At 45.1% G+C, this 24,212-nt stretch overlaps 1 protein-coding gene across 1 annotated transcript in view; it reads left to right on the top strand.

Moving 5' to 3' along the window:
- The window catches only part of SORCS3 (sortilin related VPS10 domain containing receptor 3), a 503,211-nt gene that overhangs the window by 288,779 nt on the left and 190,220 nt on the right, over positions 1-24,212 (top strand). The window contains exon 4 of the mRNA XM_050957974.1: positions 22,233-22,391. Coding sequence (XP_050813931.1) covers positions 22,233-22,391 — 159 coding nt within the window. The remainder of the gene's footprint in view (positions 1-22,232; positions 22,392-24,212) is intronic.

The following is a 24,212-nucleotide window of genomic DNA, read 5'->3' as shown; positions in this document are numbered from 1 at the left end:
ACAGTAAGAGAAGGCCATTACACAGACAGTGATTTTGATTCTTTCTTTTATACCTCTATAACTAGCTAAGGGATAAGGATACACCTAAATTCTTAACGTATAGGCCTTTGCAGACAGGCCGGAATATCTATATCCTAACATAAACGTTTTTGATTCCTGGTGTTGACACCCAGCAGCAATCATCCAATGGGAACCTGAGAAACAGCCGAAGCAGGGCCCTCACCCTGACAACGCAGTTGAGCGTGGAGAGCTGGCATGGTGGGAGTTGGAAGGGTGTATGGAAACAATGAGGGGGTGAGGAGAGGTGAAGAGCTGGGGATTTGGGAGGGGGTTGATAGGTACAGGTAGCTCACCAGCTTTGTGTTTACGATGCACAGGCAGCGTCACTTCCATTTGCAAGAGCCCTTGTTTGGGGGAAACAACCAAAGAGACGCACACGCTACAGGGTGTGACTAGTCAGTGGCCCCCAAGCAGTGGGTCAAGCACCCCTCTGTGTGTGGGGGGGGTGAATATGGTGGCCCCTGGCCAGCCCCCACGAGGGGCCGGGAGGGAGCGCCTCCCAGCCTTGCTCTGCCCCAGCCACGGCCCTGGCTTCCAGCCCCATACCCACCCCCAGCTTTGGCTCCTGGCCACAGCTCTGTTCCCTTCCCTGTCCCCAGACCCGCCCCCAGCTGTGTCTCCTTACCACTGTCCATGCCCCCCCCCCACCTAGGATCACTGGCCCCACTCCCAGCCTTGGCTCCCAGGAGGGGTGTGTGCACAGGGGTAAGGGTGGGCGTGACCCTGAAAAGTTTGGGGACCAGTGGTCTACACTGCAACAGGGAGCAAGCCTCCCAACCTGCATAGACAGACAAGTGCTAGCTTTGCTCGAGCTCGTGCTCTCAAAAAATAGCCAGGTGAGTGTTGCAGCACAGGCTGGCTGCCTGAGAACGGACCCAGGACCTTGGGTGGGCTTGTACGTGGGTGGCTAGCCTGCGTTGCAGCCCATGCTGCAATGTAGACATACCCCTCGTGTTCTTCATTAGTGGCAGAAGATAGTGTAGTGACCAGGTGTAACGCTCTGTATCTCGGGGGAACACCCAAAACCCCCATGTTCATCCTACTAAAATGATTGTGTGGTAGCCTATGCAAAGTTTGTCATGTCAGGTGTCTTCGGAAGGCTCATGATGCCTTGAGCATTGCTATTACAGTAATGTTATAGTAATGTTGTAGGTTATAATTTCATGTATGTAGTTATGAAGCTGAAAATGTGTCCTCCTGGCTTAAAATAAGCCCTGGCAAAAACTTTCCAAGAGCAGAAAGGCAGTTCACACCTCATCAGGGCATGTATGGGACAAACCCGGCCCAGTCTCAGAGGAACAAAGGACGCTGGCCTAGGCAGCAACAAAAGAATCTGTTGGACTCTCGAGGGAGTCACCCCCCTTCCTTTGGTCAGTTTGGAAATGTGATGAGGTAATGCTCACCTGACTCTGAAGGGGGAGTAGGCGAAGTCAAGAGGTAAGAAAGGATACGATAAAAGGGAGAGACATTTGCCCTGCTTTCTCTCTCTCTTCCACCTACATCTACAGACACCATACCAAGTGACTGAAGTGCTGATCAAAGGGGAGAGCCTGGCTGAAGAGCAACCATCCAGCCTGTGGTGAGAAGCATCTAAGTTTGTAAGGGCACTGAAAGTGTTAAGATCAGCTTAAAATGCATTTTGCTTTTATTTCATTTGACCAAATCTGACTTGTTATGCTTTGACTTATAATCACTTAAAATATATCTTTATAGTTAATAAATCTGTTTGTTTATTCTACCCAAAGCAGTGTGTTTGTTTTGAAGCATGTCAGAGATTCTCCTTGGGAGAACAAGCCTGGTACATATCAATGTCTTTGTTAAATTGATGAACTCATATAAGCTTGCAGCGTCCAGCGGGCATAACTGGACACTGCAAGATGGAAGTTCCTAGGGTTGTGTCTGGGACTGGAGATATTGGCTAGTGTCATTTGGTTGCACAATCCAAGGAGCAGCTTACATGCCAGAGGCTGTGTGTGAACGGCCCAGGAGTGGGTGTTCTCACAGCAGAACAGGGTAAGGTTGGCTCCCAGAATCAAGGATTGGAGTGACCTAGCAGATCGCCGGTACAGATAACACTAGAGGGGAACGTCACACCAGGGGTTGGTCCACGCAAAGCTGGGACCTCCTGCAAAACCATTCACTTGGGACTGAGGCTTTACAGGCTCGCTGCACTGTGTCCCCCTCCTTCCAACCCACTAACCCTAATCTGCCCCTGCACCAGGTAGGGTAGGTGGACTCAGTTTCCTTGAGAGTAGCTGGGAGGAATATCTCCAGAAATGGGTTGTGTTTATGGAGGGAGCTAAGGGAATCTGACCCCATGACCCCCCTGGCCCCTTTATATGTCTCAAGAGGCTCCCCTTCCTCCACCACATTTTTGTCTTTGCCTATAAGGCCATCACCATTTTGCCTAACCTGGCTCTCAGATCTACTAACCCACCAAGCTATCTAACTCACCTCCCCTCGCCTTCACTCTGCCAATGAAGCCAGCGAAAGCTGGTCAGATGCTTTTCATCAAAATGGAGATTTTCACATGGAGGAAAACAAAGACATTTTCATTTTCATCAACATTTTTCACAGAGGGGAAAATATTTCCTGACCCCATTCTAGTGCCAGCCCCGTTTGTGTGTCTGTCTTCTCCTCCTTCCACCATCATGGTACTTTCCTCCAGGCCATCCCCTCTGCATGCGGGGGAAACACCACATCTTAATTTTTAAAGCTGCCACCTCCCTTCAGACCTCTCTGTACTGTCATCCGTCCAGATCAGTCTCCTCCGGGTCCGGTAGGCATGTGGTGAGCTAGGACATCTGCTTTTCTGCCAACCTCTCTTCATTATGTTGCTGTTGTTACCTTCTCCTCTTAATCCACCCCTACCCCATTGATCAGTTCCATCGGCTTAGACGGTGAGCTCTCTGACTTAGGGATGGCATGTTACTTGTTTCAGAGTAGCAGCCGTGTTAGTCTGTATCTGGAAAAAAAGAACAAGAGTACTTGTGGCACCTTAGAGACTAACAAATTTATTTAAGCATAAGCTTTCATGGGCTGCAGCATCCGTGTTGCATCACATGAAGTGGGCTGTAGCCCACAAAAGCTTATGCTCAACTAAATTTTTTATTCTCCAAGGTGCCACAAGGACTCCTGTTCATGTTATGTGTGTGTACAGTGCCTACCATAACGGGGCCCTGATCCTTGACTGGGGAATATTAGGCATTACTGTAACGTAAGTAATTAATAAATAGGATTTCTAGTTAAACAGCAGGAGTTGGGGGCTGCAACATTTCCCCGTGAAAGAAAAATAAAATGAAGACAGGTATCAATCTTATGCTTGGCTTGGGTTTTCGTCAGCGCAAAGCTACTTCCTTTCCACTCCATGTGACACCACCACATGAAGAGTCAGCAAGTAAAACAGCACTGGTTGCCTCCCTGGGGTTGTGGTGTGTGAATTGGGCCACATTGTAGCCAGTTCAGAAGCAGAGAGCATTGATGCAAGCTAGCCTTCTCCTGGCCCATCAGTTCCTGAGTGCCTGCAGTGAAGTCATGAGTCTGTGTTTATGGATTAGCAGCCTGATGCTTCTGAGCAGATACTCAATAGCACAAACGTTGTGCTGCAACCTTGGTGAGGGATAAGATGGAATGGGAGGCCATGCCCGTCATGTTCAACTCTGATATCTTCAATAATGAGCAACCGGGGTAGGGCTGGGGGTGGTTCAGCCGCACGGGAGGAGCTGCCAGCGCGGGACACAGGCTGCTGGGGGTGACGGCCCCACGTTCTGCTCCTTTCACTGCTGTGGTTCCCAGGAGAGTCCTGTGCTTCAACGGATACAGATTTCTATTCATAGCTATCCGCATCCACAGATATACATTTATATCCACGCAGGGCTCTAATTGTCAGGGTTAGGCATGTTCTTGTAAATAGCAAATCCCCCTTTCGGATTTGAAGTTTTATTTTTACTGGCAAATGGTTGAAACAGTCTGCCATAACCATCGTAGCCTGCTGAAAAAATCTCCTTGAGGGAGGAATGCCATACCGGGATGCCATTCCAAAAAGAATCTTCGGCACCAAACATTTTGAGAGTCCGATTATGGGCCACAGTAGTCTCCTATTCCTCACTGAGCCTTGTGATGAAAGTCTTGAATGCTCTTTTGATTCTCTCATGTTCCGGGGCCGGAAGGATTTTTGGAAACTGCGGGGTTTTCTCACCATATGTTTCTCCTGCAGCTTTTGTGCTCTGTTCAGCAGAGATTTTGGGTGTCAGGGTCCAGTAAACATCTCTATAGGCAAACATGTTGGCAGCAGCTGGAGAAAACTCCAGTGTTTTCTGTGGGTCACACAGTGACTCCAAGTTTTCAACAATGGACATTTCCTTGGCATGCACAATCAGGTGGTCATGTTGGTTATTTGCTGGTCTCTTCAGAGTTTCTTCCTGAGAAGCAACAAACCAGGAGATGCATTAGCACTGTCCACACATTATTTACCTCAGAGGTTTTCAATCTTTTTCTTTCTGAGACCCCCTCTCCCCATTCTATAAAACTCCAGGGCCCAGCAGGGAGGGGGGACTTGGGGCTCTGGGCCAGGGATGGGACCCTTGGGCATACGTGCAGTTTCACTTATATTTTGGGGGGCCCTTACCCACCTCAGCAGGCCAACCAGCCTGTCTAGGTTCTGCGGGGACACAACCAGAAAATATAACTCAAAGGGGGGATTCTGAAAACCGCTCAGGGTGCAGGAAGGGAGTGGCTAGCAGCTGTGTCTTGGCAGGAGGGAGCTCAAGGTGCAGGGGAAAGGGGTAGCTAGCAGCTGTGTGCTGGGAGGGTTCTCCCTCCGGTGGCTGTTCCCCGAGAGGTCTGCCGGCCCGGAAGCTGGGTCCCTGCCTGGGCAGCTCTGACCGACTACATGAGCAGTCAAAGGGGGCTAGGAGCTGAGGAGCAGCTGCAACCCCAGGCACCAGCAGCAGATGAGGGAATGCCACAGCTGCCCACTCCGTGGCACCACCAGCCAGAGGAACAGCTGCCCTGCACTTCCTGGCTCCGGCTTCCCCTTTGTCTATGACCTGGCCAGAAGGTTGGGCCTGAAGGGGGCTGGGGGAGAGGAGGAGGTGAGGGTGGAGCTGCCCCCAGGACTGCCCCACTCTGGGTAAGACACTGCAGTTGGGAGGGCAACACCCTCATGCCCCCTCAACTCTGCCCATGGGCTCAGGGCTTCTGCCTGTATCGGGGCTTCAGCGGGGAGTGGGGGGACACCAGGGCTTGGGACTCCCAGCTTCAGCCCTGCGGGGGGGAGGGGCTTGGGGCTCTGAGTTTCAGCTGCGGGGCTCCATGGTCCCCCTGAAAGGGCTTGAAGACCCCCAGGGGGCCGGTGACCCCTGGCTGAGAACCACTGATTTACATGACACGCAGCAAAGTACAAGCTCATCCACCGATGTGGCACAACAGGGCTACGTAACAGCAGTCAGCTCTGCACTTGTCTGGCACTGTGCAAAACAAAACCTTCAACTTGTTTGCATGCTTGAAAACGGCCCCAAATCCAATGGTGCAAGATTTCATGTCTTTCGTTTGTTCCATGGCAGTGGCTGCTGACAGCGCAATGTTAATCAAATGAGCAGGACAGGCAATACGTAGCAGCTCCAGTTTCTGATTGAGTTTAATCTTCTGTGCAAACTTAGCCAAGTAGGAAGCAGAATCTGGGTTAGTTGTGGCCACATCTTTACAAACGAGTTGGTGCATCCCAAACATGTCCGTTATTGCTGCGTGGACAAAAGGACTGTCAGCAGAGGGGATGAATGTCACATCAGCACAAAACAATGCGGGTTTATTCGCTTTGAAATCAAAAAATGAAAAACGAAAAAGAATCAGACGGTCCACAGCAGCAGAAGACGTCAAAAATCAGACTAGACACCACATTTCCATCAATTTGTTCCATCAGTTTAGATACTAAAGCATCATCATTTTCTTTCAGATGCTTATGAGTGAGGTTGTCTGAATTAGGAAGGGGTTTTGCTGCTGGACGGGGATTGTCGCACAAAGTCACGAGTAGGCCCCTCCGCAATTAACAGCGGTTGTCTGGCGAAACAAAGAGCACACACAAATTCATTGACACAGTTGTGCTGTGCCATCTCTGTGGCTAAAGCCATGGTGAAAGCTCCCGATATTGACTGTATATCCTGAAGCTCACTTTCTTCTTTAAGCTCCTTGTGTCATTTGCTTTTGACATGCTCCTTTATTCTGTCAGCATGAGCGCTGATCTCAGTGCCGCAGCACAATGCATCCTCTTCACTCCCGTCTTTACTTTACTTCAGGATTTCTAAGCACTGATTTTCTTGTTGATATTCAGGCACAGATTTGCGTTTTCGCCCCAGGTTTGCCTTCTCTTCACCTATGGAGGATTGATCATTTCACTTCAGCACTGTAGTAAACAGACACAATGAAATAGGTGGGCAGCGTCTCATTGTGAGCCAATCAGAGTGAGATATTAATGTAGTTTGATTTTCTGACCTCCGCTGGGTGTGTGTTCTGTGTTTTACACTATGCAACTGCTTCGATCTCAGAACTTCAGGACACAACAATTGTGTAAAGTGTTGAGTTTAACAAAAATAAGTACCTGAAAAAATATTGAGTAGATTGATGAATGGGTGTAAATTAGTAAAAATCCTTTAATTAAAAAAAACTGGTAATTTATTTGTAAAAATCAGTAAAAACTGGAAATGTGGAAGACTGAGTATGTCATAACATGGCAGAACTGGTCAATATTTTTACATGAAAAAGGTGTTTTTTGGTTTAAAAAAAGGTAATTTTTGCCAGAAATAAAACTTGTGAAAAAATTATGGACACTATTTAAGTTTTCGTTTGTTTGTGAAATTTTCTCCCATGCTTTTTTAAATGAAATTTGTCTAAATCACTTCCTAATTTTTTTTCTTTACCCAAAATCCAGTTTCAGTAAGAAAATTTGCTTTTCAATAAACAATGCACTTGGGAAAAAATGTCCATTAAAATTTGACCACAAATTATCACTCAAACTTTTAGAAAAAATGGAATGTGGGTCCAGAAGAAACACTGAGAAATCTAATCCATTTTGAAAATGTTCATGAAATAATTTTCCAAGTTGCTCTATAACATAGCCCCTACTTCAGTATTGAAGAATTAACACAAAGACACCACAATGGTGTGACTCATGGAGGAAAGGGAACATTATCAAAATCCAAAAATTCTGTTTCTGCGCATGTGTCCCTTATTAATTAAACAATACAAGAATTGGAGAAACAGAAAATATATGATGTGTTCCTATAGGCAGAATTGTATCTGGTTGGTTTTCAAGGTTTCGCATCCAAAATCAGTAGATTTTGGACTCTAGCCAATATATAATTTGTAATACACTGGAATATGGTAGAGATGTGGTGGGATTACAGTAAGGGACTCGAAGGTAGGTCTCTTATGTCCTATTCCCAATGTAGTCATTGACTCTTTTTGTGACATTGGTCAAATCACTTAGCTTCCTTTCTGTATCTCCAATTTACCTATCTGTAAAAAAATTGGGTTTCGTATTTACCTCACTAGGATGTTGCGTAGCCTGACTGACTTTGACAATGTCAGGTCAAGATTGGTTTAAAACGTAGATTGGGTTAAAAAGATTTTACAAGGCCTAAATTTAACAGAAATGTTTCCATCCACAACATAACAGCATCCTGTTAATTCTTGAGAGGAAGGTGGCTCAGGCACTAGCCTAGAACTCAGGAGACCTGTGTTTGACCCTCTGCTCCATTACAGACTTGCTGCGTGACCTTGGGCACGTCACGTAGGCCCAGATCTGCAAAGGTACTTAGGTGCATAACTACCATTGACTTCAGATGGAGTTAGGTGCCTAAATACCTTTGAGGATGTGAGTCTTAGCCTCTCTGTGCCTCAGTTCCTCATCTATGATATGGGGATAATAGCACTTCCCTACTGCTGCACAGTGGTGGTGAGCACAAGCATAAATACATCAAAGATTGAGAGACACTCAGGCCTTGGCTACACTCACACTTTACAGCGCTGCAACTGGGGTGTGAAAAAACACCCCCCTGGGCGCTGCAAGATACAGCGCTGTAAAGCGTCAGTGTAATCAGGGCAGCAGCGCTGGGAGCGCGGCTCCCAGCGCTGCACGCTACACCCGTAAGGGATGTGGTTTACATGCAGCGCTGGGAGAGCTCTCTCCCAGCGCTGCTGCTCTGACTACACTCACGCTTCAAAGCGCTGCCGCGGCAGCGCTCCCGCAGCGCTGCCGGGGCAGCGCTTTGAAATTCCAGATGTAGCCATACCCTCAGATAATAGATGCCATATAAGTGTCTAGGGCTATGTCTATGCAGCAGCTGGGAGGGTGTTTCCCAGCATGGGTAGACAGACATGTTCTAGCACTGTTCAGGTCCATATGCTATAGCAGTGTGGCTCAGGCTATCCACCCAAGCTCGCACCCAGAGGATCGGGTGGGATTGCACTTGGGTGGGTCACTTGCCCTGCCGCGTCCACTCTATAGCTTGTTAGCCTGAGCAGAACAAGTGTGTGTCTCTGCCCATATTGGGGGACGTGCCCGAAGACAGCTAATCAGGTTCTAATAATCGGTGACCGTAGATGACTCCTACTACTGTTTATGTTCACTCTCCAAACTGAATAAAATGCAAAAAGGAAATAAACGGTGCAAAGCATGAAGGTATTTACAGATTTATTCAGGTTTAATAGTCTCTGGGATGACCCATAATGCAATTTTTATTTTCTTAAAATATATCAATTTAATGGTTGTGAAACATTATGCAATCCTCAACTGAAATACTCTAATGTATATGAGCCTCGTCTTACTGACACTTACACCCAGGAGTAGTTTTATTCACACAAATAGCTTTGACTTTAATGGAGCAACTAGCATGAGTAAAGTTATTCACCTGCGCAAGTGTTTGCACTATAACCACAGAAGTTTAGTTATATAAATGGTGTTTTCAATGTCCCTTCCTTTCCATGAATTTTAGTGCACATAGGCTTTGCTTACGCCATAGCACTATTTTCTACAATCTTCTCTGCTTACCTTGTTAAGTTACCGCAACAACGATAATTGCTCTCGTGTTCTATGGAGAATAGCACAAATGTGCATTGATTCTAATAATATATATGTTATAACTACAAATGCTACCTATTCCCTTATACCCACAGCATGGAAACAATGCTACTGTTGTAGAAAGTTGGTGATTCTGTATTATGCAAAACTATATTTGGGATTTTACAGCAATTAAGGCTTCTGCACGTAAAAGCAGAGAGTGACAAAAGAACCCCGCTGATCTAGCTTGCGCAAAGCACCAGTCTACAGATCAAGGCCAAACATTGATTAGAAACTTTACAAATCTCTTCTTCTGGCTAGTGCCCAGTTACACGTAATCACACGTGGTTGTTTAAGTATCACTCACTTGCTAAAGTGCAACCCCATTCTGTGAGGTTAGCCATTCCTGGGCATCTCAGGGAAAACCTGTCATCCACAGGGCTTTCAGAGGAGACACATTCAATGACACAAAACATCTCACAACTGAAAGAATAGGCTGTCTGACAGTGCTTTTGAAAAAGCTCATCCTCTGAGCTGGGACCAGGGGAGACGTGTCACCTGGAAACCACTTTTGGAAAATGTAAATGTATGTCTTTTTACAGTGCTTGCTGCAGTGGTTTTACTGTACCACTAGTTCAGTGCTAAATGATTTGATGCTAAATGAAAAAGTAAAAAGAAGAAAGGTCTAGGATAGCTCTTTCTAGATTTTCAGCTCTCCCTGTCTATCTTAACGACTGCTTCCCATTAATTAGAAGGGATCTCCGAGCAGGAATGAGGGTGTGCACATGCTAATTTGTATGCAAGAGCTGGCCCGGCTTGGAGACAACAAGCATCAAAGACTGCCCAAAACTTGAACTGAATCTTTTCTTCAAGGTTCAAATAAATTTTCTTTTGGATGAATTGATTTTCATTTTCTCTGCTCTTCCTAGTTCAGCAAAGATCAGAAGTGCTGAAATACCATAATGTAGACTGTGTATGTGGTATTTGGAGGCTGATGCTAATGTTAAATGGTGCAAAAAGCCCATGTGGATTTTCTCAATTCAATTTAAAAAGTTGGTTTCTATTGATGTAGCTTGTGTTGGTAAATTTACTCAGGGATTCCTGCTCTCTGCAGCCTCTTCCACAGCTCCCACTACCAGCACCCTTACCTCCCTGAATTGTGAGAGGTCAGTGGGTAGCCTTCCTTCTCCAGCAGCTGTCTTCCCCTTTATAAGGCCCAGGTGCCTTCCCTTAAGCCCAAGTGGGCACCGGGTAATCAATCACAAAAGCACTGGATTCTGCTCCCTCTTAAAGGGGCCAGTGACCGTTTGACACCGCCCTTTGTCCTATGGCCATAAACCTCTTGTGGGGCCCAACCACCTGATAGGGACAAAGACCTGTGTTCTCAGCATGTGTTACCCAGAATTGGGTCACACCTGAGATCATGGCAGCTTACTTTTCATTTGTTTTGTGCAGATATTCAATAGGATGGAGGAATGGGCAGAGCCTTTTGGGATTTCATGGGTGAAAGGTTTGCTGGCAAAAGAGCCATTGCCCATTACTCTTCTGTGGGAATGGTTTCAGGGGAAGGAGTGATACCATCTCAATGCTTCCTCCCCAATCCTGTCACTTGTCTGAGGAGAGCTCTATCAAGGCTAGTCAAACAAAGATGGATGCCTCCCTGTTAACCATGGCTAGGAGGCCATCCATCAGCACAACCATTGTTCCCATTCACATGTTGAATTAAGCCTTGCAATACCCCTGTAAAGAAGGTCACCATGGTGATCTCCATTTTCTTTCTAGTTATTTGTTTAGATGTGTCCAGAAGCAATAGGGCCTGTCTGAGGCTCCAGGCACCCATACCATAAATTAAAAAAATAATCAAAATTAAGCAGCCCACACAACACAAACTTCACCCCCTCACACACCCAGCAGATCTAACACCTGGCAAAACCCTACAGGGTCAATAGGGTTTGCACAGATGTAATACATTGCAGCTAAGGTCCAAAAACTTTGAATCAGTTCTATTTAAAAACCAATTTGGTTAAAACATGTCTGTAAATTTACCAACACAAGCTACATCAATAGAAAGCAGCTTTTTAAATTGAATTGAGAAAATCCATACGGGCTTTTTGCACCATTTAAAAGCACACCTTCACTCAAGCTGGTGCAACTTCCGTGTTGAGACTAGCCCTTACTTAAAACAACTATTGAAGATGTCCAAGAATATAGACTCCTGCAGGTGTAACGGGAGAATAAAGGAGCAAAAGCTCACTTTAATCCCTAAAATCAGCAGATCTGATGCTGAATACACACAGGGAACAGATCTGCTGAGTAAGAAAGCGCCATAGTGACAAGATCACTTTCCAAAGACGACCCCACGGTGCTTGTGAAAAAGGCTGCATTGCACCAAAGTGCTGTTTATCCCAGGCAGGTAAAGTGCCAGTAAACCTTCGCTTGTAGCTCTGGCAGTGTATCCCAATCCTGGCTAGGAATGGACGAGAAGATATTTTGGAAAATTCTGTTTCTATGTCCAGTCTTTGTCTCTTCCCTGAGGATAACCGTGATAGCGATTGTTCTGTGATGTGGACACCTGTCCTCTGGGAAGTATACTGAGGCTCTCAAACTGATTTGACAGAGGCCATCAGATAGGACAGCCTTCAGACAGTAATGGCTACTAACCTGGGCTGGATTCCAAGCAGCAATCTAGAGGTAATAGAGTGGGGATTTTGCAAGTCGAAAGGGTAAACGCCAGGGAGGGAGAAGAGCTAAAGCTAAAGGACTGTGTTGGCATCAGAACAAATGAATATAAATTGGTTGTGAATAAATTTAGGCTGGAAATTAGGAGGTTTCTAACCATCAGAGGAATGAGGTTCTGGAGCAACCTCCCAGCAGGAATAGTGGAGGAAAACAACCTAAATCATTGGAAGATGGAACCTGATACATTTATGGATGGGATTATATGATGGAGTGGCCTTCAAAAACTTGGCACTAGACTCAGCAATCTAGGAAGTCTTTTCCAGTCCTATGTTCCTAGATGAAGAATTGTTGAAATTTGTGATGCTATTTTCTTTAGCAAGAGACAGCCCCAGCCCAATTTCTCAGGCTCAATATCTTCCTTAAAGTTGAGACAGAGATTTCCCCAACTTGTGGCCATCAATCTCCTGGTACAGAACTCCTGAGGTTTCCTGAGAGCTAACGATTCTGGACCTACTCTAGTCTAGCTTCTTGTAACTTCACTTTTTATGGCTTGAAAATTACCATTAATAACAGATTTAATTAATGAGAATAGCATCAGATCACTAGCTCTGAGAACTATAACACTGTAACCTGAAAGGATGAAGTGCACTGCACTCACTTTATAAGGTTTTATGGAGCATGTGTTATAAAAGTACCTCAACCGTAAGGCTTTTTATACCTTGGCACTCACTTTGACACAATCCCATAAAATCCAAGCAATCTTTAAGTGTTAAAGGTGACTTTCACCACTGTATTTATTACTGAATAATGAAAAACGGGACAGACACACATACAAATAGAGCAATGAAACCACAGCGTAACCAGTTTTCAATGCTTCAGCGAGGGATCCACGCTATACGACCCATGAAGAAACAACCAAACAAGCCTCTCAAAACCCATTTGGGACCCCTGACGAACCTCTCACTAGAACCTCCTTTCCATGCAGACTTTTGGTTTTAATTACACACCAGCATATCAACCAGCAAACTCTGCAGGATCACATAGCTCTGGGGCTCAGTGCCCTACCTGAAGTGTATCTGGGTATCTGCCCCAATGGGTCTCACACCACAGCCTAAGCTTGAAGCCTGTCACAATCAGGGGCTTCAGTAAGGGGCTTCGGGCAGAGCGCATGGCTCTCCTCCTATGCTAGCAGCAAAAGGGAGCCGTACACACACACACACACACACACACACACACACACACACACACACACACACACACACACACACACACACACACACACACACACACACACACACACACACTCTCTCTCTCTCTCTCTCTCTCTCTCTCTCCACTCCTTTCCCTGGCTTAGGTAAACAGTTCTATCCTGGGGGCAGTGGTGAGAGCAACCCCCGCTGTTCACAGTCCTTGGGCAACTGCCCATTATCCGGTCTCCACATCTTCCCTGTGGCAATTAAGGTGCTTGAACATATGAAAGAGGGGAACACTAGCACAGTGCGATAGCCATTGTGTGTCCCCCCTAGACCTCCCTGGTAAATGGGCATGCCTACCCTTTAGGCATGACCTCCTACCAACCATGGTTCTGCAGAGCCCTATCTCGCTTTCCCCTTCTCTCCAGGCACCCACACAGGCTTTCTCCAGGTTAACACCACTTCATGCCCAGAGCTGGCTGAATAACAAACAGTTCAAAACAGTCCTCAAAAGTCCCAAAGTAAATTCTGTCACCACAGCATCCAAGCAAACAAGATGTTAGGAATCATTAAACAGGGGATAGAGAATAAGACTGAGAATATATTATTGCCCTTATATAAACCCATGGTACGCCCACATCTCGAATACTGTGTACAGATGTGGTCTCCTCACCTCAAAAAATATATTCTAGCACTAGAAAAGGTTCAGAAAAGGGCAACTAAAATGATTAGGGGGTTGGAGAAGGTCCCATACGAGGAAAGATTAAAGAGGCTAGGCCTCTTCAGCTTGGAAAAGAGGAGACTAAGGGGGGATATGATAGAGGTATATAAAATCATGAGTGATGTTGAGAGAGTGGATAAGGAAAAGTTATTTACTTATTCCCATAATACAAGAACTAGGGGTCACCAAACGAAATTAATAGGTAGCAGGTTTAAAATAAATAAAAGGAAGCTCTTCTTCACACAGCGCACAGTCAACTTGTGGAACTCCTTACCTGAGGAGGTTGTGAAGGCTGGGCCTATAACAATGTTTAAAAGGGAACTGGATAAATTCATGGTGGCTAAGTCCATAAATGGCTATTAGCCAGGATGGGTAAGGAATGGTGTCCCTAGCCTCTGTTTGTCAGAGGGTGGAGATGGATGGCAGGAGAGAGATCACTTAATCATTGCCTTTTAGCTTCACTCCCTCTGGGGCACCTGGCATTGGCCACTGTTGGCAGACAGATACTGGGCTAGATGGACCTTTGGTCTGACCCGGTACAGCCGTTCTTATGTTCTTATGTTCTCATACTCAGCTCTGGCATCCTCAGCCAGTCCGGGAGCACTTCTGTCCAGTCCACTCTTCGCCCACCAGGAGCTCAGCCTCCTTCAGCTCTCTTGCCCTCACTCTTGATGCAAACAAATCCCTTTTGCTGCTCTCCTGGCCCTGACATGTTTTAACCAAATTGGTTTTTAAATAGAACTGATTCAAAGTTTTTGGACCTTAGCTGCAATGCGTTACATCTGTGCAAACCCTATTGAAGACAGTCGGGCTGCAGAGGTATCACATGATCCAAAGACAGTAAGGTTGCTACGGTATAACTGAGTGGATGATGATGGAGGAAAAGGAAGGGAAGAACTGGTCAGAAAACCAACATTTTCAATACAATAATTGTCATTTGAAATGTTTTGGTTGAAAAATATTGGTTTTCCTGCAGGAGTTTTTGAAGTGATGAGAACTTAAAAATTTTGGTTTGAATCAACATTTTGAAAGAAAAACTTTTTTTTTTGTATCACTTTGACTTAAAATGTTGTTTCATTCTGTTTTGTTTTGGTTTCTGTAAACATAAATGATCTTTAATGTTGCAACAAAACTAATCTTTGGTTTGAATTAACATGTTGACACTAAAACATCATTTGATCTTGTTTTTTTTAAGCTGAGAAGCTGAAACAAAACTGCATTTTAAGCCAAAATTAAACAAAACTTTCAATTGGAATGGACATTCCCTCATTTTCACCTTAGATAAAACCATTTTTTTTCCCAAGCAGGAAAACTGTCTGCATGAAAAATTCCAGCAAGCTCCAGAAAGAGTCAGGCTAGACTTTGAGCCTGTATGTCTAGCAGGTAGAAAATCATCTTTTCATTAGTAAGATGAGCACATCTGATATGGAAATATCAGAGGCAATAAACAGGGTGCCATTTTTACAGTCACTTCTCAAGACAAACCTCATTTTTTAATCACAAACCTGTGCAATGTACTGCTAATGATGAAGTTACTGACCTTATGCCAAGGAACAGAGCTCTTCTTTCGCTCAGCAGGTTTGGAAGGTTTTGTTTTTTGGTTTTTTTTTCAACAACACTTTCTGTTGGGAAATAAAAGTGAGGCTGGAAATTCTGAAATAGACACAGTTCGTGAAAAGCATATTGCAAGTGAACAGGAAAATCAGCAGGCTGTAAATAAGAGTTAAGGGCCATGTATTTATTTCTGGGAACAAAAGGCATTTATTTTGAGCGTGTCTTCTTTATTCATTTACTAGGATGCTTCCAGCTAATGTGGTGCTATCGCTGGAGATATTGCACCTGTAAAACTTCTCTGTGCCCATTTAAAGAGACATGGTCTGGTAATTTAAAATCAAAATGTATGTTTGGTTGGGAAATATAATAAAAGGGTTTCACGAAACCTGATACTAATAAAAATGTCTTTTATGGCAGGTTGTTTCAATTTCAGTCAAAAGGCATTTTAATCAAAGAGTCCACTAGGTGCAAAGCAGACTCGTTGCCTTCTGTTGGGGAAGGAGAGCCAGATGAGGAAGGGACAATAAAGCTTTTGGTTTGAATGTTCTACAGTGCGATTAATGACACAGATAATACAGTTCAAGACAGATACGGAGCTGGATTGATGTGCAGGGCAGGTGAGAGGGAGCCACAGTTTGGCACTTCCATGCGCTGAGGGTTCACTCCTGAACCATGGAAGGTGATGGTAGCCAAAGGGGACTCTGAGTGCTAGGCGTAGTGGAGTATTAGTGAAATCCATACTAATGCCAGGTGACACTTTGTCCCCTACTAGTGGTTAGCGCTTGTAAAGAGGTTTATGAGTCTCCCACTGCAACTAGGCTTTTAGCTCAAGTGTCAGAGGCTCGTGCTTTCAGACCTTCAGCTCCACAGGTTCCAGTCCCACCTAGGGGTATTGTTACCTTAGCATCATTAGGGGCACTCAATATTTCAGTGACTGCCGCCCACTGTGGCTCACTATGGAGATTCCCAGGCTCACCCTTTTAAAAGGTGGTGCAGCTGTACCTTCTCCCATTGCCCTTGGAGGCATTTGGCTCTGCTCCATCCTCCATGCCAGGGGTGGAGTGCCTCCCTGCTTCCCACTCAAGCCAGTGGTTACTTTCAATAATATAGCCTCTGGGTTGGGTTCTTGTTGCCGACCTGAGGATTTAGCCCTACGACTCCCATTAACTTCTGTAGAAGTTGTGCAGCTATCTCTCCTGATGGGCTCTGAAAATCTCAGCCCAGGGGCATGAGCACAACGTTGCCCTTGCAAGGGATCCTGTGGCCCCGGATGAGACTCCCTGTTCTCTGGTTCCTGCTCTGAAAGCCCCAGCCTTTCTCATCTGGTGCTTACGCAGAGATGCTCTGAGCAGAATAATCACACCCACCCACAGCTCCAGCTTTGGCTGGCTTTGTTCGCGAGCTCTCCAGGCTTGTAAACAAGCACTGCCATCCAAAACGAACCAGGCATTTCCGACTTGACTGTCTTCCAGATCTGTTGGAGAGTTATGTGGGTGAAAATCACATTGGGCACAGGACCCTACACAGTATCCGAAGCCCAGCTTAACTCCCGAATGGGACTTGCGTGCTGTGGGGTCTTGAATGTCACCCATATAGGATCATCCAGCTGATGGGGTTCACAAGAGAGGACACCCTCCATACCAGTAACCTCTGTGCTTATTGCACCTGCCTTCCTGCTGCAGCCCTGAGCTTCATTTAAGTTTCTATTTAGACCAGGTCTTCGCCGTTCAGGCGTAGATGAGCTTTGGAGCTGCAGCCACATCGTAGCAGTCCTCAGCTCAAGTACATTTTCAAGGACTTCCCCTTCCCAGTAATCAACTCCTCCTCTCCAGTCCCATTTTCAAACCCCAGACGGCACAAAAATATATACTCCAGAATGCAGCAAGGTGAAATGTAATTTCCTTTTTAATAAAGGCTGCCATTTAATCTAATGTTATAGAAAATGATTAGATCTTAAAAACCTATAAATTACATTTGACAACTCGCTGGTGCTCCTGGGCAGTTCCTTCTAGCAATTATAAATGGCAACACCAGGAACTGGCAGAGGAGCTCGTTCTGGCTGGAGTTTGTTTATTGGCTCTTAATGAAAAGCGATTAATCTGAATCGCTAGTGGGGCGGATCCTTTGTCAGGGCCCCATAATGAGAAGTGGCAGTTTTGCCCTTTGAAAAATGTACTGTGATTTCTCTCTAACAAAAGTGTTTTATTTGGTGTTTTGGTTTTTTTTTTTTTGCAGTGGAAAAATAGTAATAAAATAACGCCCAAATCACCCACTCGCTGTTTCCTCCTTATCAGTCCCCTGCCCCTGTCCCCAGTTAAAGCACCACCAAACTGAACTGGCCCCAGCTGCAAAAACACAGAACAGCCTTTTATTTGCTACCATTCTCATACATCCTATTTCTTCTGAGCTGCTTTGTTTGTGGCCAATGATGCATGGAATGATGGATTATAATGATGATACCCAGGGTAGTAATATTGATACTTCAGTGCGATCCCCACCCTTTTTGATAGAAAGGATGATACAGTCTTTTGCAGGAGCAGGAGGGTGAAGGAGGAGAGAAGGCGGCCTATGTAACGAGCCCTTAACAAGGTCAGCTGTAGGCAGTCTCTCTTGCAGCTCTTCTTTTCCTCCTCTTTCTCACTAAGGTTGCCGGTTAAGTTTCCACACTTTGGCAGGTTTGTTATTTGACAAACAGCCCTGGTTGCAAGATGTGGGATGCTCAGAGCATTGGTTTGTGCCCCTTCCAATGTAAGGAAACCGTCTCTGCTCCCCTGCTGACTGTTAAGTGCTGGCAATATGCTTGAGGCTGTATGAATGAAGATGGTCTCTAACCCAAAATGCTTGGAGTGGAGGAGGCTCTGGGTAGGCAGAGTGCACTGGGGAGCCCAGAAGAGGAGAAGAGGCTTTGGATGGTTTATTTGTATAGTTCACTTTTTGTGGGAGGAAGTGAGACTTCAGACGGGACGTGAATGTGGAGATAGTGGGGATTTGGGATCTCATCCAAACAAACTGAAGCTAAGAGTCTGGAGGGCTTTTGGTGTGACCGAGTGGGATAGTGGATATGATCTTGTCTCCCCTAGTACCTGGCCCTAGTGACTGTACTTACCCATACTGAACATGGCTCCTTCAGCTTAAGTGGTAGGAGGCTATGTGTTTTGTACTGAAGATCCAAAGTTTAACTCCCCCTCCCCCGATGACTATAGAGAATCTGTACTTAGGGAAACATGGTTTGTAATTTTGTGCTGGGCCATTTTGCACTCCAGAAATTTTCCTTTTTCTAAGATGATGTGGTTTGCACGAAAACGCAGGAGCATTTGAGATTGTGCATGTTTTGAGACAGCATTTGGTTTGTCTCCAGACAAATCTCAAACACTGGTGGAAGGAAGGAATGCGATCTTGTCACCTCCCAGTGAGTGATAATGGGCTCTGTTTTTATTATCTTCCATGCGGCAGGGAGATGAAGGAGCTTGCTCCAGCCAGCCTAGTTAACCAGGGTAGAATTACCACTCCTGAGACACTCCACAATGGGGTAGGGAAAAGGGGGTGCAAGGAATACACAGGCCACCAATAATCCTTCAGTATGTTCCCAGCGTTCAGGTGTTACCTACAAACTGCTGGGAACTGAAAAAGTGGAACTAGGACTTGAGCCGAGGGTGAATTTGAAGGACGGAGGTGTTGCTTGTGGATGCAAAGAATTCTTTTCTTTGTTCCTCCCACATTCTGTTTTCTTGATCCAAAGTCCATTGATATCAGGAGAAAGAGTCTCACTGATCTCCCTAGAATTCTGGGGTTTATGCTACGGCAAAGCGCGTCCCAATATCTCCATTGTGGCTTTGGCTATTCTGGTTATGCCACTATGATAGTACTGTCATATGTACAGTCATGGCAAAGGCACATGCAAATCAAATGCACAATTGTACCTGCATTTCGGACCCCGTTCTGCAGCCGTGGCCCCCGTGAATAGCCCCATTGACATCACTGTGACCGCATACATAAGTAACAGGATCAGGACCCCTGTACATCCTGCTGCATATCTACCATGTTGAAAAATCTGGCACAGACAATATCTAGCTGCCCGAGCTTTCTATCTAAAGAGCTCAGGACAAGACTTGGCTAGTAAACTTTTAATATATGGCTTTGTTAGCTTGGTAACCTTTAGTGACATCATTGTGGAAAATCTCTTTATTCCCCAAGTATCCTGCCTTGAAATGTATGGTCCACCTGGGGTATCCTGCTCTCTTACCATTCTGCAGATGCAAGCAAATGTTACTAATGCACACTACAAATGTCTGTTTTACACATGCAATACCCTTTGAATGCAAACAGATATAGCTGGGAGCACAGAACTTTCCAGCTGAAGCTATATGTGATAGCAAAAGCTTTTTTTTTAAATGGGAAATAAACGCAAAGCCTTTCTTGTCCAGAGGAAAGGAGGCATATGCTTTAATTTGGTTAGAGAGGGAAAATATCCAAGATTAAGCGTCTGACCTGTTCTTTTTCCTGGTTGGTGCCCTCAGGTTCTCGAGCTTCCATTACCAATTTACTGATGTCTTCTGTTAGCTAGCTGCCCATGGTGGCAAGCAGATTACAGCACTAGGTACCCTTCTGTTGCCAGCAAAGTACCACTAGGCAAAGATTGCTTTATGATGTTGTGCAAGTAGAATATTCTTCTGTGGATACCCAAAGAGACATGCCATGAATGGTCAACAGCATCTCAGGATAGTGGATTTCTGAGCTTGGTGAGGGACTTTTCTGCAGAGCACTTGTTTTCCCTTCAAGCTGGTTGATGATGGATAGTAGTTTTAAAAATTGCCTTTAAAATGGAAACTTGCAGATTAAAAATCATATACTTATTTAAAAACAACAACCACCCTTTCGCAGAAAAGTTCTTTCCTCTGTTAATCAAAATTGGTTAATTAAATCAGAATGAATTTGTAAAAAATGGTTTAACTGTAATTATTTTTCCTGATGGCCCCCTTTCTGCATCTCACTGAGCTCTGTGCAATGGAAAGGCAGGCTATGCAATTACACTTCTGATTTCGAGTCAGTTTCACTTCATGTTTCAGGTGGGATTTATTGCGTGTTTAAAATTAAAGATCTGCTCAAGTACTATGCTTGATTGGGGCCTAATGCAGATTCTTGCCATTCTTTCTAATGGAACTTGTATGATTAAGTGGTAGCTGGTTAGGTGTTCATCTGTGCCCCTAAATTGTCTTGGATTGTTTAACTTGGGAAAGCTTTCTAGAGCAATGTTTATATGGAGACACTATACAGAACAAGTATCAGCAGATAGCCGTGTTAGTCTGTATCCACAAAAACAACAAGGAGTCCGGTGGCACCAGAAAGACCAACAGATTTATTTGGGCATAACCTTTTGTGGGTAAAAAACCCACTGCTTCAGATGCATGGAGTGAAAATTACAGATGCAGGCATTATATAGTGACTGGTTATATACTGACAGTGACCACTGTATAATGCCTACATCTGTAATTTTCACTCCATGCATCTGAAGAAGTGAGGTTTTTTACCCATGAAAACTTATGCCCAAATAAATGTTAGTCTTTAAAGTGCCACTGGACTCCTTGTTGTTTTTATACAGAACAAAGTTGTATTGAATCTCAGGTCTGCAGCTAAGAGGTGGATCCTAGATTTTATTTCCAATGGAAAAGCAAGTAGTGTTTGTTAGAATCAGCTACTGTATCAATAACCTGCTGTGATTAGCATATCTGTAGTTTAGCCCCCACTGTTCGTTTTATTTCATTGTATTGACATTTGCTGTAATATGATTTGTTTTTCTCAAGATGTTAATAAGATGAGAAGCTGAGTTAAGGTTTTCCAATGAGTTTTCTTGGTAACGTAGACATAGGGAATGGTAAAAGATAATATAGAAGAAAGACATTTTATGATACTGGTCTTACTTTCTAATTAAAATCAGAGGCATGAATTATCTCCCTACTTGCAAAAATTGAACAATTTCATTTTCCCACACTGGGGAAAAATGGCTTCATTAAATGTTATGTGACCAATCACTGCAGTACGGATGGTAAGTATGACGCACGCACAAACTGGTGCCTAAATTCCGACCGCACAGCTGACACAGCCAGCCAGGCTGGGAAATGTCCCCTTTCCAATGGCAGAAAACTTCCACTTCTAGCTCAGCAAGGTAGCAAGAGATGGGACCTTAAATCCAAATGCTGCCCATCTTGGATCTTGAGACTGTACATTTGAAGAGAGAATTTGACATTTGGGGAGAAAGTGGGGGACACTTCTCTGGCAGCTTGGAAACAAACAAACCTGGTGGTTGTTGAAACGACTCAGAGGTTTGGGATAGTGGAAGTAGTAGAGATGGATTAGTGGGCAAAGAGGAGGAGAGGGAGTCAAAAGTTCACGATAAACTTCAAAACTGTTATAGACTATATATGTCCCATGGTTCTGTGATTGATTCTATTTTCTCTATATATGTGGGGTGTGTGTGTGAAATATAGTGTGATGTGGTATAATGGTCTTGTCAGCTGGAGTCTGAGATGACCAGAGTCCTCCTAGGTGACGAAGCTACGAGTAAGCTATACAGATCATCTCGATTGAGTGCCAGTGAATCTTTTATAGCCCATCTCAGTATTAAATATTCTGTATATGCCATATATGTTACATTAACTACAGCTGATCAATTTTTTTTCATTAGGAAAAAGAATCAACCAAAATTGGCTTTTGAATCAAAACAAAAATGTGCATTTTGGTCAAAATTTTCCATTTTATTTTATTTTTTTTAACAAAAACCCATAGGGGTGTTGAGGAGCTGTTTGCAGCCTAAGGCCGATAATGAAATGCTGAGCAGTTTCTGGTTCCATATTATTTAAGGCAGTGCTGCCAGTTCATTCTTATATAAATATGTTTCAGGTTACATGGATTCTGACTTTCCCATTAACCCTGTTCTGTTTCCTTCTCTCTCTCTCTGAATTGTCCTATTTAGATAATGCTCCTGGGCGACCCGGAGATTGAGAGCAGCATATTGATTAGCTCTGATGAAGGTGCCACCTATCAAAAGTACCGGCTGAACTTTTACATCCAGAGCCTGCTGTTCCACCCCAAACAGGAGGACTGGATTCTGGCGTACAGTCTTGATCAAAAGGTGACCAACTCCTTTCAGATTCAAGTGATTATTTCCCACAGTCGGGTGACAGAGACATTGTCAAGAACAACTATATATCTAGAAAGTGACTGTAGCGGGGCAGTCATCCTGCTCTGGCCCTGAAGGGGTTAAAACAGCCATGGGAAAGGGCGGCTCCGGGGAGCCAATAGGCTGGGCTGATTGGGGAAGTAGCCATAGCTGGGGCCATGCCCCAATCAGGCCACAGCCGGCCCTATAAAAGGGCTGCGAGCCAGGTGAAGGAAGAGTCTCTCTTTTGTTCTGGCAAGAGAAGGGCCAGGCTGCCTGGGAGCTCAGGGTTCACGGAACAGAACAGGGCTGGGGAAAGGCAAGAGGGGCTGGGGAGCTCCAGCCTGGTAAATCCTCAGGCTGCAGACTTTGCTAAAAGGCCAAAACAGGTACTGGGGTTGGAGAGACTGCAGCCTGGGGTTAGGCAGAGGCAGCTGGTCCGACCTCCTTGCCAGAGATGAGTGGCCTTTTATGGACTGCAGTTTGCTCCAGTGAGAGGGGGCTGGATGACGACTGGCAGTAGCCACTGAGGCAAGGTGGGTGAGAGGGTTGGGAGCTCCCCTGGGGTGGGTGGGCAGACTGTGGGTTACTGCTGGGGGCAGAACCCAGAGGAAAAGGGGCACCGGAGTCTGGGAGGGACGCGGGAGCCTTAAAGGCAGGAGACACTGGCCTGCCGAGGGTTCTCTGGGCTGGACAAGAGCTAATTCCCAGGATAACCAGCAGGAGGTGCTGCACCAGTGAGTCTTTGCTACACTACTATGTGGCACCATTTAATTCAGCAGACCTGCTTTTTGGGTTAATTCAGAGGAAGATCTGCCGACTTCAGTGACATTGTTCAGTTTTTGCTGCGTTAGCCTTTCAGAGCCAAAACAGCTCCATGGCTGCAAAGCTGGATTCTGTTCCTCCTCGGGCATCCTCAACTGAATCACTCGCTAAATTCCAAGCAGTTACTCCTGTGCAAACCCACCAAAGGCAGTGGTGTTGCTCTGTCCTTATTGAGAACATAATTTAGTCTGTGGAAGTTTTATGAATGGTGCCGATAAGAGAGATGGAAGGAATCCTAGAGCCAGATTTGTTATGACGTGCTAAAGATCTAGCCACTTATTTAGGGGCCTAAACGGTTCCTGAGCTCTCCTGAAAATCTGGCACTTGGAGCCCAAATTGTGTTTGCAAGGGCTGTTTTTTGGGAGGGTGGGGGATTCTTTCTGTTGGAAACCAAACACATTTGATCTGGCAATCACTGAGCAGCAATACACTTGAAACCCCATTATGCCATTCTTACAGTCACTGTTCAGCGTGGAACTACAATGAAAACAAAATCCTTTGCTACCGTCAATGGCTAATGATAGATTGTTGAAATGGAAAGCACTTTAAAGATCCACTTTATTTTTCTCTCCTTACTGCGTTTAATTGTTACCATACACTCCGCTGCTGTTTCAGTTCCTGGGTTCCAAGGTTATGGGGCAATACTACCCAGATACTGGGCCCAAGTTATTCGGCAGCACTTCTTTTCAAATACTGGTACATCAGCTTTTTCTAATCTCTTCCTCCCAGTCAGCTTGCCCTGGGAGTTATTTAGTGTGCCCTGTAATAAGTCACATACCCTACCACAGCAGCACCTTCAAACAGTAACTAGAACATAACCTTTATCCCCTTGTTAGCAGAATGCTAGGGCAGTTGCCAGGTGTATGTCATTACTCCTCTCACTGGCCTGAGTGACATTTCTAGGCTCAAAGCCATTGTAAATAGACTTCTTTCATAGTACCAGGGGGTTATTGTCTGGCAGACTTAGTC

Source organism: Gopherus flavomarginatus, chromosome 6, assembly GCF_025201925.1.
Source record: "Gopherus flavomarginatus isolate rGopFla2 chromosome 6, rGopFla2.mat.asm, whole genome shotgun sequence".
NCBI lineage: Eukaryota > Metazoa > Chordata > Testudines > Testudinidae > Gopherus > Gopherus flavomarginatus.
Note: the sequence above shows the minus strand (reverse complement) of the source record. Positions and strands in the feature narration are given on the sequence as shown.